At 44.0% G+C, this 20,418-nt stretch overlaps 1 protein-coding gene across 1 annotated transcript in view; it reads left to right on the top strand.

The window, feature by feature from the left end:
• Positions 1-17,486, top strand: part of FBLN5 (fibulin 5) — a 59,993-nt gene extending 42,507 nt beyond the window's left edge. Inside the window, exon 11 of the mRNA XM_089663829.1 lies at positions 13,483-17,486. Within this exon, the coding sequence (XP_089519955.1) occupies positions 13,483-13,644 (162 nt within the window). The 3' untranslated portion in view covers positions 13,645-17,486. The remainder of the gene's footprint in view (positions 1-13,482) is intronic.
• The last annotated feature ends 2,932 nt before the right edge of the window (positions 17,487-20,418 follow it).

Below are 20,418 nucleotides of genomic sequence, written 5' to 3'. Positions count from 1 at the left end.
GAACACTACACCCCCAACATGATCCACCACTGGACACCATTATAATACAATTCTATTACACTCTATACATAGAACACTACACCCCCAACATGACCCACCACTGGACACCATCATAATACAATTCTATTACACTCTATACATAGAACACTACACCCCCAACATGATCCACCACTGGACACCATTATAATACAATTCTATTACACTCTATACATAGAACACTACACCCCCAACATGATCCACCACTGGACACCATCATAATACAATTCTATTACACTCTATACATAGAACACTACACCCCCAACATGATCCACCACTGGACACCATCATAATACAATTCTACTACACTCTATACATACAACACTACACCCTCAACATGATCCACCACTGGACACCATCATAATACAATTCTATTACACTCTCTACATAGAACACTACACCCCCAACATGATCCACCACTGGACACCATCATAATACAATTCTATTACACTCTATACATAGAACACTACACCTCCAACATGGCCGACCACTGGACACCATCATAATACAATTCTATTACACTCTATACATAGAACACTACACCTCCAACATAGCCCACCACTGGACACCATCATAATACAATTCTATTACACTCTATACATAGAACACTACACCTCCAACATGACCCACCACTGGACACCATCATAATACAATTCTATTACACTCTATACATAGAACACTACACCCCCAACATGATCCACCACTGGACACCATCATAGTACAATTCTATTACACTCTATACATAGAACACTACAACCCCCAACATGACCCACCACTGGACACCATCATAATACAATTCTTTTACACTCTATACATAGAACACTACACCTCCAACATGATCCACCACTGGACACCATCATAATACACTCTATTACACTCTATACATAGAATTAGTATATGACAGTAGTACTCTATAAGTGAATGCTGCCACCTTCTGGTTGAAAAAATAAAAAAAAAAGCTACAACAGAAGATGGCAGTGTTTATGTTCAGACCATTGCGGTAAAGTGCACCTTTAATGTGAGAAATATGGGAGGGCTGTCATTGGTGTTCCCCTGATGCTGGTTGCCTGGCTGTTATTTTGACCCCTTTGGCCTCAATACTCAGAGACCCTACCCTGAATAAAGTGTATGGATCAGGAAAGTTGCAGAAAAGTCAGAAGTCCTTATCTGCACACTGTTCAGGTCGGTGATTCAAAGTATTGAGGCAAGAGGTTTATAATTATAGTGCCCTGGAACTGGCACTTTTGGATAGGGAGGTAAACATTTTAGTCTCCTGTCTTCATGTCTTCCTCATGACATGTTTCCTTTGAGGGCCACTTACACCATCACGTTGTGGTAACTCACAATCAGGGGCGGACTGGCCATTTGGAAACTCGGGCACTGCCCGAGGGCCCGGGGTCAGTAGGGGGCCCCATGAGATGCCCCTGGTACCTTTTTCATAGGCTTTTTTGAGTTTGGGCAAGGACATAGGAGCCCCATGATCCCCTATTGCCTGAGGGCCCCATGAGTTGTCAGTCCGCCCCTGCTCAAAATAAAAGTGCGTGGTACCACAATGGGTTGTAATGCCTTGGTGTGCTGCGGTGCAATTCGTTGTGCATGGCACCCCAGCACACCTCTAAAATGCACATGTACTGGCATGCGGTACAGCACAGTGGACAGTGGGTTCAATTTACGAAAGGCTATTCCATGCATCGCATGAATCCCAAATATCACACATGGTACTGAAAATGTCAATTCACTATCCCTTTATGCGCTATTTATCTCAAAAAGCAAAATTCTTGGTAAATACAGCATACAACAGTGTTAAAGTCAATTCAGTAAAGGAAATAAATAAATGCAAGCGATAAATGCTGGAATTAGTGGTACAGGCATGCAAAATTGAGGGAATGATTGGCCTTTCAGCTGGTTGTTAAGGAGCCAACACCCCAGTGAATAGCTGGTTGTTAAGGAGCAGGAACCTGCCACATCCTATAACAAAAATGACTCGTCTACTATCAGGGGGGATTCCCCACTAACAGCAGAATGTAAACAGAAGAAGAGCCGGCATTAACCTCTTCCCAACCGCGGTATAGCCGAAAGATGGCTAGTTCTGGGAGGACGACCATGGACTTCATTCCAGAACACGTCCCCAGCGCCGCCGGTGATCGCTGTGTAATACGGACACAGCTGATCACATGATATTATTTATTTATTTCAGGTACTTATATAGCGCAGTCAATATACGCCGCGCTTTACATATATATTGTACATTCACATCAGTCCCTAACCCTCAAGGAGTGTACAATCTAAGGTCCCTAACTCACATTCATACATACACATACTAGGGACAATTAACCTACCAGCATGTTTTTGGAGTGTGGGAGGAAACCGGAGTACCTGGAGGAAACCCACGCAGTCACAGGGAGAACATGCAAACTCCAGGCAGGTGGTGCCAGGGTTGGGATTTGAACCAGCGACCCGAGTAATGCCAGGAGGAAGTGCTAACCATTTAGCCACTGTGCTGCCCACAGTGATATGATATGATAAACGGCCAATCACAGTGGCTTTTTAACCACGTGATCAGCTGTGTCCAGTGACACAGCAGATCACAATGTAAATACAGTTGCCGGTTATCAGCTGCACTTTCCTCACACTGTCACAGCGAGAGGACAGTACTGCCAATAACCGGCAATTGTCAGAGAAGTGATCAGCACTGATGATCAGCGCCCTGATCATCAGTGCCCAGCGGTGCCGCTCACCTGTGTCCAGCAGTGCCGCCTATCAGTGCCCAGCAGTGCCGTCCATCATGCCTAGCGGTGCCGCCCACCTGTGCCCAGCGGTGCCGCTCACCTGTGTCCAGCAGTGCCGCCTATCAGTGCCCAGCAGTGCCATCCATCAGTGCCCAGAAGTGCTGCCCACCTGTGCCCAGAAGTGCCACCCACCTGTGTCCAGCAGTGCCACCTATCAGTGCCCACCAGTGCCGTCCATCAGTGCCCATCAGTGCCGTCCATCAGTGCAGCCTCATCAATGCCGCCTATCAGTGCTGTCTATCCGTGCCACCTCATCAGTGCCCATCAGTGCTGCCTATCAGTGCAGCCTCATCAATGCACATCAGTGAAGGAAGAATTACCTGTTTGCAAAATTTTATAATAGAAACAAATTGCGGTGACATCATCCCTGCGAGCCTCCCTGCGCCCCTCTGCTACTCCCCAAGCCCTGGACACCACCGGAGCGGCGTGAATACACCCAAAGGACCTGATGCTCCCACTGGACCTCCATCACTTGACATGCCTACCTGCTACCTACCTATGTGAGTGCAATTTTACCATCAAATCTGCCTGATTTTACCCGTCTACACTTAAGAGTGGCGCTGCCATCTCTCTTCTCTAACTGCAGCTCGCCAGGTTGTGACATGAATGGCGTCCTGAATATACATTTCCCAAGCTGGTAACCGGACAATGTCTACCGTGACCTGCTTATTATCAGCGCTCTTTTCTGTTAGCTTTTTAAACTGTCGCTATAACTAATGGATTTTCCATACACTCCAAGTTTACTATATTATGCGAGCACACAGTGCGTGACGGCGAGAGAAGCGGATTTTTATAGATCAGCAAATAAATGCTGTTTGGACGGCAACTGTTCACAGAGTGATATGCGGGTGATAAACCACCTTGACATTCTACGGTGTGTGTATATATACTGTATATCTTTGTGTACACACAGTATGATGTATAGAGTTGTGTACAAGAGTATGGAGACCCCGAGAAAGCTTTGTGTTTTTGTTGATTTTCTTGGTTTAAAAAAAAAAAAAAAGACACAAATCCTTAACTTGTCATATTTCTGCAGTTCCTGTTTGTTTTTGTTTTTTTTCTTCTGAATTTAAAGCTGAACTCCGGCCAAGCAACTCAACCTATAAATGTGTCAGAATCTATATAAAAACAAATAACTGTGCTGCGCTCCTATATTGATGTAAATAAACTATAAAAACAGTGTAAGTCCTTACAATATACTATCCCAGTGGTGGGCAACCTTTTTTTTTTCAACTGAGCCAAATCTCGCCAAAACCACGATTGAAATTTATTTTGAGAGCCACATTTTTAAAACTGAAAATACATAGGATGGTACACTGTTTTTAGTTTCAATAAGTTTTTATAGTAATTCATCCCCCATAGTAATTCATCCCCCCTATAGTAATTCATCCCCCCTATAGTAATTCATCCCCCCTATAGTAATTCATCCCCCATAGTAATTCATCCCCCATATAGTAATTCATCCCCCCTATAGTAATTCATCCCCCATATAGTAATTCATCCCCCATAGTAATTCATCCCCCATATAGTAATTCATCCCCCCTATAGTAATTCATCCCCCCTATAGTAATTCATCCCCCATATAGTAATTCACCCCCCATATAGTAATTCATCCCCCATAGTAATTCATCCCCCATATAGTAATTCATCCCCCATAGTAATTCATCCCCCATATAGTAATTCATCCCCCATATAGTAATTCATCCCCCAGAGCAATTCATCCCCCATATAGTAATTCATCCCCCACATAGTAATTCATCCCCCATAGTAATTCATCCCCCATATAGTAATTCATCCCCCACATAGTAATTCATCCCCCATATAGTAATTCATCCCCCCATAGTAATTCATCCCCCATATAGTAATTCATCCCCCATATAGTAATTCATCCCCCATATAGTAATTCATCCCCCATAGCAATTCATCCCCCATATAGTAATTCATCCCCCATATAGTAATTCATCCCCCATAGTAATTCATCCCCCATATAGTAATTCATCCCCCATATAGTAATTCATCCCCCATAGTAATTCATCCCCCATATAGTAATTCATCCCCCACATAGTAATTCATCCCCCACATAGTAATTCATCCCCCCATAGTAATTCATCCCCCATATAGTAATTCATCCCCCCTATAGTAATTCATCCCCCCTATAGTAATTCATCCCCCCTATAGTAATTCATCCCCCCTATAGTAATTCATCCCCCATATAGTAATTCATCCCCCCTATAGTAATTCATCCCCCCTATAGTAATTCATCCCCCCTATAGTAATTCATCCCCCATATAGTAATTCATCCCCCATAGTAATTCATCCCCCATATAGTAATTCATCCCCCCTATAGTAATTCAACCCCCATATAGTAATTCATCCCCCATAGTAATTCATCCCCCATAGTAATTCATCCCCCCTATAGTAATTCATCCCCCCTATAGTAATTCATCCCCCATAGTAATTCATCCCTCATATAGTAGTAGTAAGTAAGTAGCAAGTAGTAAGCCAAGTCCCCCCTGTGTCAGTTCACTTACCTTTGCTCCGCGCGTTCCTCTCGCCATGTTCCCGCGCCGTTCCAGTCCTCAGGGCGGACTGTGAGAGGAGCCTAGCTCCTCTCACGTTCGTCACGCTGCCCCGCCTACACACATCCTGACAGCCAATCACTGGCTATCAGGATGTGAGTGGCAGCGAGACTGGCCAATCATTGCATTTGAGCGCGCTGCCCTGGCTGTTTTTTTTTTTGGATCACGCTGCAGAGTCCCTGCCGCCCGAGAGGAGGGAGGGGAGCGGGCGCCCGGCACACAAGAGCCGCATTAAAGCGTGTAAAGAGCCGCATGTGGCTCGCGAGCCGCGGCTTGCCGACCACTGTACTATCCAAACAGTACACAAAATTACTTGAATGATCCCTTTAGGATATAGAGAAATATTAGTGTAATAACATTATTATGTGTCCAATATCAATAATAAAGTATACGAGTTATATAAATAGTATGAATAATAAAAATAGGAGTTGGTGTGATGTGTTTGCGAACCTATTTGTGCATTTATAATAAGGTGATTTAATTTTTATTATTTTTGATTCAAGACACATTTATTCATTTTTTTATTTATATATACTTTTTTGTATTTCACCTATTTATAGAAATTCACCATATTAGCTCACGAGTAATAATTAGCATTTGATTGATATAAACCTATAAATGTGAATGTTTTTATCTGCCAGAGGATTTGTAATTTGTTCCATTCATACACCTCTCACATATACTGTAGACACCGATCAGCCATAACATTCTGATCACATTGGGTGGCACAGCGGCTAAGTGGTTAGCACTTCTGCCTGTCAGTACTCGGGTCACCGGTTCAAATCCCAACCACGGCACCACCTGCCTGGAGTTTGCATGTTCTCCCTGTGCCTGTATGGGTTTCCTCTGGGTTCTCCGGTTTCCTCCCACACTCCAAAGACGTGCTGGTAGGTGAATTGGATCCTGTCTAAATTGGCCCTAGTATGTGTATGTATGAAGGTGAGTTAGGGACCTTAGATTGTATGCCCCTTGAGGGTTAGGGACCTTAGATTGTACGCCCCTTGAGGTTTAGGGACCTTAGATTGTATGCCCCTTGAGGGTTAGGAACCTTAGATTGTACGCCCCTTGATGGTCAGGGACCTTAGATTGTACGCCCCTTGAGGGTTAGGAACCTTAGATTGTACGCCCCTTGATGGTCAGGGAACTTAGATTGTATGCCCCTTGAGGGTTAGGAACCTTAGATTGTACGCCCCTTGAGGGTCAGGGACCTTAGATTGTACACCCCTTGAGGGTTAGGGACCTTAGATTGTACGCCCCTTGAGGGTTAGGGACCTCAGATTGTATGCCCCTTGAGGGTTAGGGACCTTAGATTGTATGCCCCTTGAGGGTCAGGGACCTTAGATTGTATGCCCCTTGAGGATTAGGGACCTTAGATTGTATGCCCCTTGAGGGTTAGGGACCTTAGATTGTACTCCCCTTGAGGGTTAGGGACCTTAGATTGTACGCCCCTTGAGGGTTAGGGACCTTAGATTGTACGCCCCTTGAGGGTTAGGGACCTTAGATTGTATGCCCCTTGAGGGTTAGGGACCTTAGATTGTATGCCCTTTGAGGGTTAGGGACCTTAGATTGCACGCCCCTTGAGGGTTAGGGATCTTAGATTGTACGCCCCTTGAGGGTTAGGGACCTTAGATTGTACCCCCCTCGAGGGTTAGGGACCTTAGATTGTACGCCCCTTGAGGGTTAGGGACTGATGTGAATGTACAATATATATGTAAAGCACTGCATAAATTGACGGCGCTATATAAGTACCTGAAATAAATAAATCACGGACAGATAAAGTATCCCATTACAATGGCAGCTGAAAGTGGGATATATTTGGCATCAAGTTAACATGTTGTTCCTGAAGCTGATGTGTTGAAAGCTGAAAAAATGGGCAAGCATAAAATTTTGATGGGCTTTGACCAGGGCCAAAATGTAATGGATGGACGTCTGGTTTGGAATATCTCCAAAACTGCAGCTCTTGTGGGATGTGCCTGGTCTGCAGTGGTCAAGACTGACCAAAAGTGGTCCAAGGAAGGAAAACTGGCTAATCGGTCACAGGGTCATAGGCAACCAAGGCTCATTGATGCATGTGAGGAGCGAAGGCTGGCCCGTTTTATCCAATAGAAGAACTACTGGAGCTCACATTGCTGAAAAAGTGAATGTTGCTTCTGAAAGAAAGGTGTCATAATACACAGAGCATCGCAGTTTGTTGTGTATGGGACTGTGTAGCCATAGACCAGTCAGGATGCCCATGCTGACCCGCATCCACAGCTACAACTGCCTACAATGGGCACATGAGCATCAGAACTGGACCACGGAGCAATGGAAGAAGGTGGCCTGGTTTGTTGACTTGGCCTTCAAATTCTCCAGATCCAATCGAGCATCTGTGGGATGTGCTTGAAAAATAAGTTGGATCCATGGAGGCCCCACCTCACAACTTACAGGACTTTGAGGATCTGCCATGAACGGCTTGGTGCCAGATACCACAGCATACCTTCAGAGGTCTAGTGCAGTCCATGCCATTACGGGTCAGTGCTGTTTTGGTGGTAAAGTGGTTCTACTCACTATTAGGTGAGTGGCCATAAAGTTGTGGCTGATTGATGTGTGTGTGTGTGTATCAGGGGTGGACTGACCATTTGGAAACTCGGGCACTGCCCGAGGGCCCAGGGTCAGTAGGGGGCCCCATGAGATGCCCCTGGTACCTTTTTCATAGGCTTTTTTGAGTTTGGGCAAGGACACAGGAGCCCCATGATCCCCTATTGCCCGGGGGCCCCATGAGTTGTCAGTCCGCCCCTGGTGTGTATGTATGTATATACAGTATATACACACACACACCTGTATATATATAATTACTTGATCTTCTGCAGATTTTGTAAGTTTGCCCACTTACAAAGAAATTAAGGGTCTATAATTTTTATCACAGGTGTATTTTACATGATAGAGACAGAATATCAACCAAAATTCCAGAAAAAACACACGATACAAATGTTATAAATGGGGTTGCAGTTCAGTGAGTAAAATAAGTATTTGATCCCCAAGCAAAACATGGCTTAGTACTTGGTGGAGGAACCCTTGTTGGGAAGCACGGAGGTGAGATGTTTCTTGTAGTTGGTTCCCAGGTTTGCACACATCTCAGGAGGGATTCTGGTCCACTCTTCTTTACAGATCTTCTCTAAATTCTTAATGTTTTAGTTGTCATTTGGCAACTCAAAGTTTAGGCTCCCTCCATAAATTTTCTATAGGAATAAGGTCTGGAGACTGGCTGGGCCACTCCATGACCTTCAAATGCTTCTTCTTGAGCCACTCCTTTGTTGCCTTGGCGGTATGTTTTAGGTCATTTTCATGCTGGAAGACCCATCTTCAGTATTCTGGCTGAGAAGAAGGTTCTCATCCAAGATTTTACAATACATGGCCCCATCCTCAATGCAGCAAAGTCAGTTTGTACCTTTAGCAGAGAAACAGCCCCAAAGCGTAATGTTTCCACCTCCGTGCTTGGCTGTAGGGATGGTGTTCTTAAGGTCACAGTCAGCATTTTTCGAGGTAATGCCAAGGACCTCAATTTTGGTCTCATCTGACCACAGCACTTTCTCCTAATCCTAATACTTCAGACAGGCCTGTACATGTGCCTTCTTGAGGAGGGGGACCGTGCGGGGGCTGCAGGATTTCAACCCATAGTGGCGTATTGTGTTACCAATGGTTTGGTGACTGTGTTCCCGACTGCCTTAAGATCATTCACAAGCTCTTCCTGTGTAGTTCTGGGCTGATCCCTGACTTTTCTCATGATCATCCTTACCCCATGAGACGAAATTTTGCATGGAGCTCCAGACCGAGGGCAATTAATGGTTATTTTGTATTTCTTCCATTTGCGAATAATCGCTCCAACAGTTGTCTCCTTCTCACCAAGCTTCTTGCTGATGGTCTTGTAGCCCATTCCAGCCTTGTGGAGGTCTACAATGTTCTCTCTGATGTCCTTTGACAGCTCTTTGGTCTTGCCCATGGTGGGTGCTGAGGTTTGAATGGATAAAAGAGATTCTGTGGGCAGGTGTCTGTTATACACATAACAAGTTGTTGTTAGGAGCGCCTTCTTAACTTGACAGGACTAATCTGTGTACACATGAGCACATCGCCAGTCTGTGGGAACCAGAATTATTGTTTTGCTCATTGTTCTACAACTCAATTTATAACATTTGTATTGTGTGTTTTTCTGGATTTTTGGTTGATAGTCTGTCTCTATTATTTAAAATACACCTGTGATAGAAATGATAGACCCTTCATTTCCCTGTAAGTGGGGACTTACAAAATCTTCAAGGGATCAAATAATAATTTTAGCCACTGTATATCTATAGAGTACAAATACACACAAACTGTTTTCAATGTGCTGTGTGCAATGTGGACCTTTCGGCAATGTAACAAGAAATACGTTCCTGACATATTACAATATACAGCATTTTATAAAGACAAACTTTTTTTATCATTTTAAAAGTCACGCTTATCGGGTCCCGGCTTGTATAGCCCAGGTGAACCCTGCCTATAGTGATCACTGCTTTCGGGGTTGTGGCCATTGTGGAGATGTGTTGCATATATGGTGGTCTTGCCCGAGACTGATTTGTTTTTGGTCTCATTTATTTGGCCTTCTTTACACATTCTTCCATCTCTCTATATGCCGGGATGCTCGGTACGCTTTGCTTCGTTGTCCCATACCGGGCCTGTTGGCTCACCAGCAGAAGTTGGCTTCCTATTTGTTCTTGTCGGCAACTAGAACAATTGCTCAGGCCTGGAAAAATACATCTGTCCCCCTTCAGGGGGTTCTGGACCGTATGACCACTCTGATGCTCAATGAACAGACGTCAAGTATCCGTAACAATTCCCAATGGAAATTTTTTAAAATATGAGAGCCGTGGTTGACCTATGCTCCCCCCCCGGCTCCGAAAACACAGCAAACTGTACTCCTGCATTTGGGGATGGACTCAGCTAGGGCTATGGTAACAACTCCTGGAAAATGCACTCCTTGCTGCCCTCAACGGACCCTGGATTCCCCCCCGGCTAGTCTGGGTCTATGATGCTGTTCTGGGTTGGCGTTCTCGGACCCCTGCTTCTGGTCTTGTCTTCTTCTTTCTTTACTCTTTTTTTTCCTCTTTACTTTTGTCTGATTTCTGTGAGGCGATAGATATTTCCCTTTGGTTTGAGTTCCTGTTGGTGTTATATCACCCTTTTTGTATATTATGTGCCATTGATGGCCCCAGCGTGGGCGCACCTTCTGCAATGTTGGTGTTCTAACATTGTTCTCTATATTTATAATGTGCCATTGAGAGCCCCTGTGTGTGTGTGTGTGGGGGGGGGGGGGGGGCGTGTCTTTTGCTCAAGTCCTTCTTTGTTAAAACGTTTAAAAAGTTAATAAAAACCATTGAAATACAAAAAAAAAAATTAAAAAAAGTCACTCTTAACCACTTAATGTCCAGTCCAGACACTTTCACCCCCTTCCAGTCCAGACACTTTCCCCCCCTTCCAGTCTGGACACTTTTACCCCCCTTCCAGTCCGGACACTTTCCCCCCCCTCCCAGTCCGGACACTTTCCCCCCCTTCCAGTCCGGACACTTTTACCCCCTTCCAGTCTGGACACTTTCCCCCCCCTTCCAGTCCGGACACTTTCACCCCCTTCCAGTCCGGACACTTTTACCCCCCCTTCCAGTCCGGACACTTTCCCCCCCCCTTCCAGTCCGGACACTTTCCCCCCCTTCCTCCCCAGGCCAATTTTCAGCTTTCAGTGCTGTCGCACTTTGAATGACAATTGCGCGGTCATGCAACACTGTACCCATATGAATTTTTTAGCATTTTTTTGAGACAGATAAAACTTTTTTTTGGTGGTATTTATTCACCGCTGGGATTTTTTATTTGTTTTGCTATATAAATGAAAAAGTCCAAAAATTAAAAAAAAAGTGTTTTTCTTATAAAATTTTGCAAATAAATAATCTTTCTTCATAAATCTTGGCCAAAATGTATTTAGTTATCTTTTTAGTAAAAAACAATAATCCAAATTAGTTTATAACCAAAAATTATAATTTTTCAAATACATTTTTTTACATTTTTCTTTTATATTATTATTTGTTTTTTTTTTAACATACTGTCACCCTAGCAGTACAATGTCACCATAGTGACACTGTACTACTTGTGGGGGGTGATAAAGTTTTTTTGTTTTTTTTTACACTGATTGCTTTTACACCCATAAAGGCTATAAAAGCAATAATTTCTCCTTCTCTCTGGCTGCATTCTTGCAGCCATTGAGAAATACTGTGTGAGCTGTGATTGGTCCCAGCTTGTCACATGGTACAAGGCTGTTGTGAATAGCCCTGTACCATGTGACCTCTGTGATCATTCACAGATTTCACATGTAGTAAGCAATGATGTCAGAAGTGACATCTTGCTTACACCTTTTCATGTGATCACTGCTTGGACAATCAGTGATCACATGATCGGGTCCTGTACAGTGATCGGTGTTCCAGGGAGCGCACACAATCCAAAATGGCGGATGCCGTTTATGAACGGCAAACCGCCCCTGAACTGCCACTGTCCGGCCGTTTAATATACAGTGGCCGGATGGGAAGTGGTTAAACTTAAGTCAAAAACTTTGCCAAGGTTGAGATCGGTCTTCTGCAGGCAATAGGAAGCATTTCCTCAGTCTCTTCTCCAGTGATAAAACTGTAACATTGTAACTTTTTCGATAGAAAAAAAAGGCAGTTGATTGACACACGTGTTTGTTTACTAAAGATGGTTCAGATTCTTGTGCGCCTGTGCATGGTAGCCAATCAATTACGTTTCAGCAAAAAAAAAAACAAACCTGTAAGCTGATTTGTTTCTATGCCGAAGTGCACGAGATTCTGAGTGAACCAGCTTTAGTAGATAAACCCCATAGTGCTTTAGCAAACTAATGCCGGCCATACATGGGTCAAAATTCGACCGATTTTCAAACCAAGCTATGGAATGGGGAAAAAAGGGGATTTAAGTGACTTTGAATGTAGCATGGTTGTTGGTGCCAGACGGGCTGGCCTGAGTATTTCTAAAACTGCTGATCTGCTGGGATTTTCACGCACAACCATCTCTAGGGTTTACAGTTCAAAGGTTCAAAGTCACTTAAATCCCCTATTCTTCCCCATTCTGATGCTCGGTTTGGACTTCAGCAAGTTGTCTTCACCACATCTAGATGCCTAAATGCATTGAGTTGCTGCCATGTGATTGGCTGATTAGCAATTTGTGTTACCAAGCAATTGAACAGGTGGACCTAATAAAGTGGCCGGTGAGTTATGCCGGCCATACATGGGTTGAAATTCGACCTAAGAATAATTGGCCGATTTTTGCTCTGTTAGTGGGTCAATCGCACCTTCCGATTCTTGAGGTTCCTCCCCTTTTCGGTGATCGGGCATGTTAGAAAATTCGTGAAAAACGACCGATTTTCAACTCAACGATGGTCAAATCGTACAATTGTTTTTCCAAAAAGAATATGCGCATGAGCCGTGACCTGGAAGGAACAGAAGTTTTGCCTGTTATATGGGGTGAACTCAGGAGCGGATTGACAACTCATGGGGCCCCCGGGCAATAGGGGATCATGGGGCCCCTGTGTCCTTGCCCAAACTCAAAAAAACCTATGAAAAAGGTACCAGGCGCATCTCATGGGGCCCCCTACTGACCCCGGGCCCTCGGGCAACGCCCGAGTTTCCAAATGGTCATTCCGCCCCTGGGTGAACTTTATGACTCGGTCGGCCGATTTTTTAAATCATTGATGGCGCCATCGTATTACCGAGCGAACAACTTTTTCGATTTTCGGACGAAAAATCGTTCAGAATTCGACCCATGTATGGCCTGCATAAGTATCATTCCAGGTAATGTTTACACCCCTTAAAGGGTAAATTTCATACCCCTACTATGGGTTTTAGGTGACCTTTAGACAAGAAAATGTTGGCTCTGCCTGGAGGATTCTGGGTATCTGTAATTCTGATTGGTGTCGTATAATTGGACCAAGTAGAAAAGTATATATATTAAATCTTTGTGTTTTGTTTGTCGTAAACTGACCTATATCTTTTTCTTTTTTTTCTTTTTTACAGCAAACAGGCCCCATCAGTGCCACACTGGTGTTGACGCGACCAATCAAAGGGCCACGTGATCTGGTGTTGGACCTGGAGATGGTCTCTGTGAACACTGTGGTCAATTTCCGAGGCAGCTCCATTATCCGCTTGAGGATATTTGTGTCTCCGCATCCGTTCTGAGCCAGGTCTGATCAATGTGATGACATTACCCCTTTCCTGGTGCTCAGTCTTTTTGATTTTTTTTTTCACACCTAGAGGGCACCACAGGAAAAAAACTAAAATACCAGCTCCCCCATGTGACCTAAAGCCTGGGCAGCCCAGATCACATGTTCTCCGACTACCATGAGCACTGTTCATGTTTCCCATCTTTAGAGACTTAGAACCGTCCATTGATTTCCATCAGACAGATCTGGTCTGGGAGGCTTGCAAGAAGAAATTAAAATACAGAGGGGGATTCAATGAAGGACTTTCAATGCTTTTCCAATTGGTATAGCCCCAGATTCAAAATACCCTGCCACCAGTTTCGCGTAGCTGTACCCACACGTGCGTTAGATTTAGGTAGTTTTACAAAGTGGTTATGGCTCCACAAAATTCGACAATAATTACCTCCAAACTGGAGAGAATTAAGACCCGCCCTAAACTGTCGTACAGAGACAGATACAGTGCAGAGTGCCCATCTCTGTACACTGTGTAGCAGAGCGGCATGCTACCAATGCCCCCTCACCTCCCCATCTGTCAGAGCCAACAGTAACCCTGACAGTGGGCGAAACGTGGTGGGGCTGCTGTTAGAAACCACGGGGCCCCTTACAGCCAACCTGAGAGGCCTCCCCATCCCCACAGAAAACATTGCGTTCATTCAGGAATGGAAGGGGCTGGTAAATTACTGGAACTGATCCCCTGTATGTTTCTCTCTACAGCAGCTGAAAGCCAGCTGGGAGGGGAGGAGAAGAACCCAGCTTTCAGATGCCCCCAAATTACAAGGCCCCATACAGCCAACCTAACAGGGCCCCCCCATCCCCACAAAAAAACATTGTGTTTATTCAGGAATGGAAGGGGCTGGTAAATTACTGGAACCGATCCCCTGTATGTTTTTCTCTGCAGCAGCTGAAAGCCAGCTGGGAGGGGAGGACAAGAACCCAGCTTTCAGCTGCTGCAGGGAGAGGCATACAGGGGATTGATTCCAGTAATCTCCCCTGTCAATGGCGGACTGACCATTTGGAAACTCGGGCACTGCCCGAGGGCCCGGGGTCAGTAGGGGGCCCCATGAGATGCCCCTGGTACCTTTTTCATAGGCTTTTTTGAGTTTGGGCAAGGACACAGGGGCCCCATGATCCCCTATTGCCGGGGGGCCCCATGTGTTGTCAGTCCACCCCTGCTTCCCGTTAACCCTCTCTGCCCACATCCAATTCACCCAGCTGCCTGGGCCCCCCTGCTGGCCCGGGCCCCGTACAGGAGGACTAGTGGTACCCCCTTATCCACAGCCCTGGGCCTGCTTAGGGATGAGTTCTCAATCAGGTCTGCTCCCTCCTTGTGATTGAAAGTGGCAAGGTCCTAAAGCCAATAGCAGGCTGTCAGTTGGCTATGGATCTGCCCAATGAATGCTATCACATGGGGGGGGGGGATGCACGTCTAATGAGAAAATAGTGTCTCTGAATCCTCAAAAGGCTTTGCCCACCCAGCCACAAGACTCCTTGGCCAGTGCACTGTGAGCCAGTTCACACTGGGACCCAGGGGCGGACTGACCATTTGAGCACTCGGGCACTGCCCGAGGGCCCGGGCTCAGTAGGGGGCCCCATGAGATGCCCCTGGTACCTTTCATTGGCTTTTTCATAGGCTTTTTTGGGTTTGGGTGAGGACATAGGGGCCCCATGATCCCCTATTGCCCGGGGGCCCCATGAGTTGTCAGTCCGCCCCTGCTGGGATCCCACAGGAATGCACGTGTTCCCTTGTGGTGCCTTTTGACAGCCCATTCATTTGAAGAAGCTGCAAAACGAACCAGACCACACAAAAAGCAGCGCTTGTACTACATTTAAAAAATGCATTGCACCAAATCACATGGTACTCCAGTACCATCCCATATGGAAGAAAAATATATTTTAAATATATTTTACAAATATTCTTCCCAAATATATTGACATATATATGAAATGCTACAAATTTGGCCATATTCAATAAATATATATACACACACTGCATGTTGAAATGCACTTTTATTACAAAATATATGAAAAATATTATTAAAAATACATTTAAAATATACTGTATGTCTTTAAAAATACAAATCTACATTTTTGGAATGCATTTTCAAATATATATATATATATATATATATATATATTGCATGTTGAAATGCTTTTTTTATATATTACAAAATATATGAAAAATATTTTTTAAAATATATGTATTTTTGTAATATATTCTTCAGATTATTTTTAACATATAAAGAAGTAATTTCAACATATAGTTTTACCTATATTTGTAAACGCATTCCAAAAATGTAGATTTGTATTTTTAAAAATATTTTTCATATTTTTTTGTAATAAAAACGCATTTCAACATACAGTATATATATATTTATTGAAATATATTTTTAAATAGATTGAATATGGCCGAAATTTTAGTATTTCAAATATATGTCAATATATTTGGAAAGAATGTTTTTAAAATATATTTCAAATATATTTGTCTTCTATATGGGTAGCACCATCAATTTCCGCAGCGCTTTACATATATATTGTACAGTCACATCAGTCCCTAACCCTCAAGGGGCGTACAGTCTAAGGTCCCTAACCCTCAAGGGGCGTACAATCTAAGGTCCCTGACCCTCAAGGGGCGTACAATCTAAGGTCCCTGACCCTCAAGGGGAGTACAATCTAAGGTCCCTGACCCTCAAGGGGCGTACAATCTAAGGTCCCTGACCCTCAAGGGGCGTACAATCTAAGGTCCCTGACCCTCAAGGGGCGTACAATCTAAGGTCCCTGACCCTCAAGGGGCGTACAATCTAAGGTCCCTGACCCTCAAGGGGTGTACAATCTAAGGTCCCTGACCCTCAAGGGGCGTACAATCTAAGGTCCCTAACCCTCAAGGGGCGTACAATCTAAGGTCCCTAACCCTCAAGGGGTGTACAATCTAAGGTCCCTAACCCTCAAGGGGCGTACAATCTAAGGTCCCTAACCCTCAAGGGAAGTACAATCTAAGGTCCCTAACGCACATTCATACATACACATACTAGGGACAATTTAGACAGCAGCCAATTCACCTACCAACATGTCTTTGGAGTGTGGGAGGAAACCGGAGTACCCAGAGGAAACCCACACAGGCACAGGGAGAAAATGCAAACTCCAGGCAGGTGGTGTCATGGTTGGGATTCAAAGTGGTCACAATGGCTATTTTGGCCCCTAGGAACATAAAATATATCAAGGTCTGAGTAGATCTGGAGACCTCTTCCGTGGCTTTAGACAGGAGCCAATTCACCTACCAGCATGTCTTTGGAGTGTGTATATGTGTATATTGCACTACATTTGTATACCCTTCCCGCCTTTCCATGTGCTTACGCAAGGTCCTACATTTCTTGTAGCTACACAGTAAAGAGTGATAAATGTAATTTAAAAATATTTTATTTAAAAAAAAAAAAAAAAAAACTTCAAATATCCTGTTAAAGTTGGAACTTGCATCTAACCTGCTAAATAAATTCTACCATTAAAAAAAACAAAACAAAAAACACTGATTATTAGAACTGACCTATATCGGGTACAGTGTTATTTCGCAATTCAGAGATTTCAGGATATCTATACTCATCCAATACATACTGTCAGCCGTATAATATAGAACAAATTACATCTACGAAGATCATTGTTTCTCCAGTCCCTGTGAATTCTGTTGCAGCAGGAAAGGGGTCTTATTTAAGCAATATACTTTTTTTTTTGAATATTTTTGTTTCCTTTCAAAGTTGAAAATTTAAAGATTGCTTTTTTTTTTTTTTTTTTTTTGTGAATTTCAAAAAATAAAATGTTTTAGAAATACATTTGCGTTCATTTTTCAAAATTAAATAACAGATCAAATGTAAAGAAAAAAAAAAAAAGTAGTAGTTGCTTTGTTACTTTGTTGGTCATTGTTAAAGCTGACTATGGACGGATAGAATTTCGAAGGAAAATTCTTAGGAAAAGACACGGGAAAATTTGTACAGAAAATTTGTACAGAAATTCTCAGACACATTTGAATGTTGTTTGAAAGATTTTTGTACGCTTCTGAATTTGGAAGGAATGGATGGAAGTCGATAGGTAGACTGACTTTTGTACAACCAGCCTGCACATAAATGGATGGAAATTTGTCCAGTCCAGGGGTGGACTGACAACTCATATGGCCCCCGGGCGATAGGGGATCATGGGGCCGCTGTGTCCTTGCCCAAACTCAAAAAAGCCTATGAAAAAGGTGCCAGGGGCATCTCATGGGGCCCCCTACTGACCCCGGGCCCTCGGGCAGTGCCCGAATTTCCAAATGATCAGTCCACCCCTGGTCCAGTCCCTGCTAAATCGGCCAAATGTTGGATCCATTTATGGCCAGCTTGAGCGTGACTGTGTGTATGAAAGTGTCTGTGGGTCAATGTTTAATTGCCTAATTTTAGATGCATACTTGCAAAAAATGTAGTTTTTTATTCATTATAAAATATTTACACACTATGGAGTAGATTTACTGACGACAAAAAGACTGTGCACTTTGCAAGTACAGGTGCACTCCTTTTACCTAGAGCTTAGCAAATGTGGTGAAGCTCCACTTCCTGAAGAATGCCCAATCGGAGGCAAGGAAAATTTTAAAAAAATGCATTTTTTGCTTGCACACGATTGGATGATAGAAAACAGCAGAGCTTCACCACAATGACTAAGCGCTGGGGAAAATGGGTGCAACTGCACTTGCAAAGTGCACAGTCTATTTAGTATATCAACCACTATGAGATATGTCTTTCTTTTAGGTCTGAAGAAGGGGGGGGGGATATTGCAACCCCCCCAAGCACGTTGGACCTCCTATTGCATTCATGTTTTAATTAAAAGAAAATGTTTTGGACCATGTGACCCTTGGTGTGGCACTCCTACTGCTTCTTAAATATTTAGATTTCTCCCAGGACCCTTTTTACATTTCAGGGCGCTTTTGTTACATGTGGGAAGATTAACTGAAGGGAGCCGACGTGATCACTCACAATACAGGATATTAAAGTACAACTAAAGCCAAAACGTTTTTTTCATTTTCGGATAGAGCCGCCTTCATTAACCACTTCAAGTCCCGGACACTTATACCCTCTTCCTGCCCTGGCCTGTTTTTCAGCTTTCAGCGCGGTCACACTTTGAGTGACAATTACTCATACAACACTGTACCCATATTAATTTTTTATCATTTTTTTCACACACATGGAGCTTTCTTTTGGTGGTATTTGATCACCACTGGCGGTTTTTTAATTTTTAATCCTGGTATGGCGTAGAGTGGTGATCATGGTGCTGGTAAGACATATGGTGGTGGTCAGGGCACTAGTATGGCAGTGACCAGGATCCTGGTATGGCATATGGTGGTGATCATGGTGCTGGTATGGCAGTGGTCAGGATCCTGGTATGGCGTATAGTGGTGATCATGGTGCTGGTATGACATATGGTGGAGGTCAGGGCACTAGTATGGCAGTGATCAGGATCCTGGTATGGTGTATGGTGGTGATCATGGTGCTGGTATGACATATGGTGGTGGACAGGGCACTAGTATGGCAGTGATCAGGATGCTGGTATGGTGTATGGTGGTGATCAGGATCCTGGTATGACATATGGTTGTGGTCAGGGCACTAGTATGGCAGTGATCAGGTTGCTGGTATGGTGTATGGTGGTGATCATGGTGCTGGTATGACATATGGTGGAGGTCAGGGCACTAGTATGGCAGTGACCAGGATCCTGGTATGGTGTATGGTGGTGATCATGGTACTGGAATGGCAGTGATCAGGATGCTGGTATGGTGTATGGTGGTGATCATGGTACTGGAATGGCAGTGACCAGGATCCTGGTATGGTGTATGGTGGTGATCATGGTACTGGAATGGCAGTGATCAGGATCCTGGTATGGTGTATGGTGGTGATCATGGTACTGGTATGGCAGTGATCAGGATGCTGATATGGTGTATGGTGGTGATCATGGTACTTTAATGGCAGTGACCAGGATCCTGGTATGGTGTATGGTGGTGATCATGGTACTGGAATGGCAGTGATCAGGATCCTGGTATGGTGTATGGTGGTGATCATGGTACTGGTATGGCAGTGATCAGGATCCTGGTGGTGTTTTTGTGAGCATTGGGACAGGTGACGGGCTGGCTGCATTATTTATTAGGGGCTGCACTAGGGCAGTGATCAAGGACACTGGGGTGGCCAGCACTGCAATCTGAGTGTACATGCACTGTGACAAGCTGCTCTACATTCACAGGCTGCAGCATCACTTCTCTAGCCAACTCTACTCTAACTAAACAAAATGGCTTTACAAACAAAAAGAACAGAATGTGAATTGCCAAATCATCTCTACATAAGACAATAGAAATACAGAAAGAAGCGCCAAACCAAAACCTGAGAAAAGGCCAAAATAATCTTAATTTGTGTTGAAAGGTCACATAAAAACATCCAATGCACTTTGGGGGCAACCCCACTTTCCCTTCATCAAGGCTGGACATAAGATAAAACTTGGCGGAACAGTCAATGCACTTCAGGGACGTCACTCCCCCTTCATCAGATCTATATTAGAACCAGTATTAAACTCTTCTCATGGAGTAGCAACTTGACAGCAGTTCCTGAACAGCAATGGAGGAAGCTACGGTTGTCAAGATACTACTCCATGTGGAGAGTTCAATACTGTTTCCAATAGGGAAGGGGGAGTGTTGTCCCCGAAACGTGTTGAGGGTTTTTATATGACCTTTTATAACCAACATTTAAAATGA

The sequence above is a fragment of the Staurois parvus genome, unplaced genomic scaffold (genome assembly GCF_062004578.1).
Source record: "Staurois parvus isolate SC_StPar_1 unplaced genomic scaffold, SC_StPar_1.0 ptg001780l, whole genome shotgun sequence".
In the NCBI taxonomy this organism is placed as follows: domain Eukaryota; kingdom Metazoa; phylum Chordata; class Amphibia; order Anura; family Ranidae; genus Staurois; species Staurois parvus.
The sequence above is the reverse complement of the archived record's forward strand: the minus strand, read 5'-3'. Positions and strand labels throughout refer to the sequence as shown.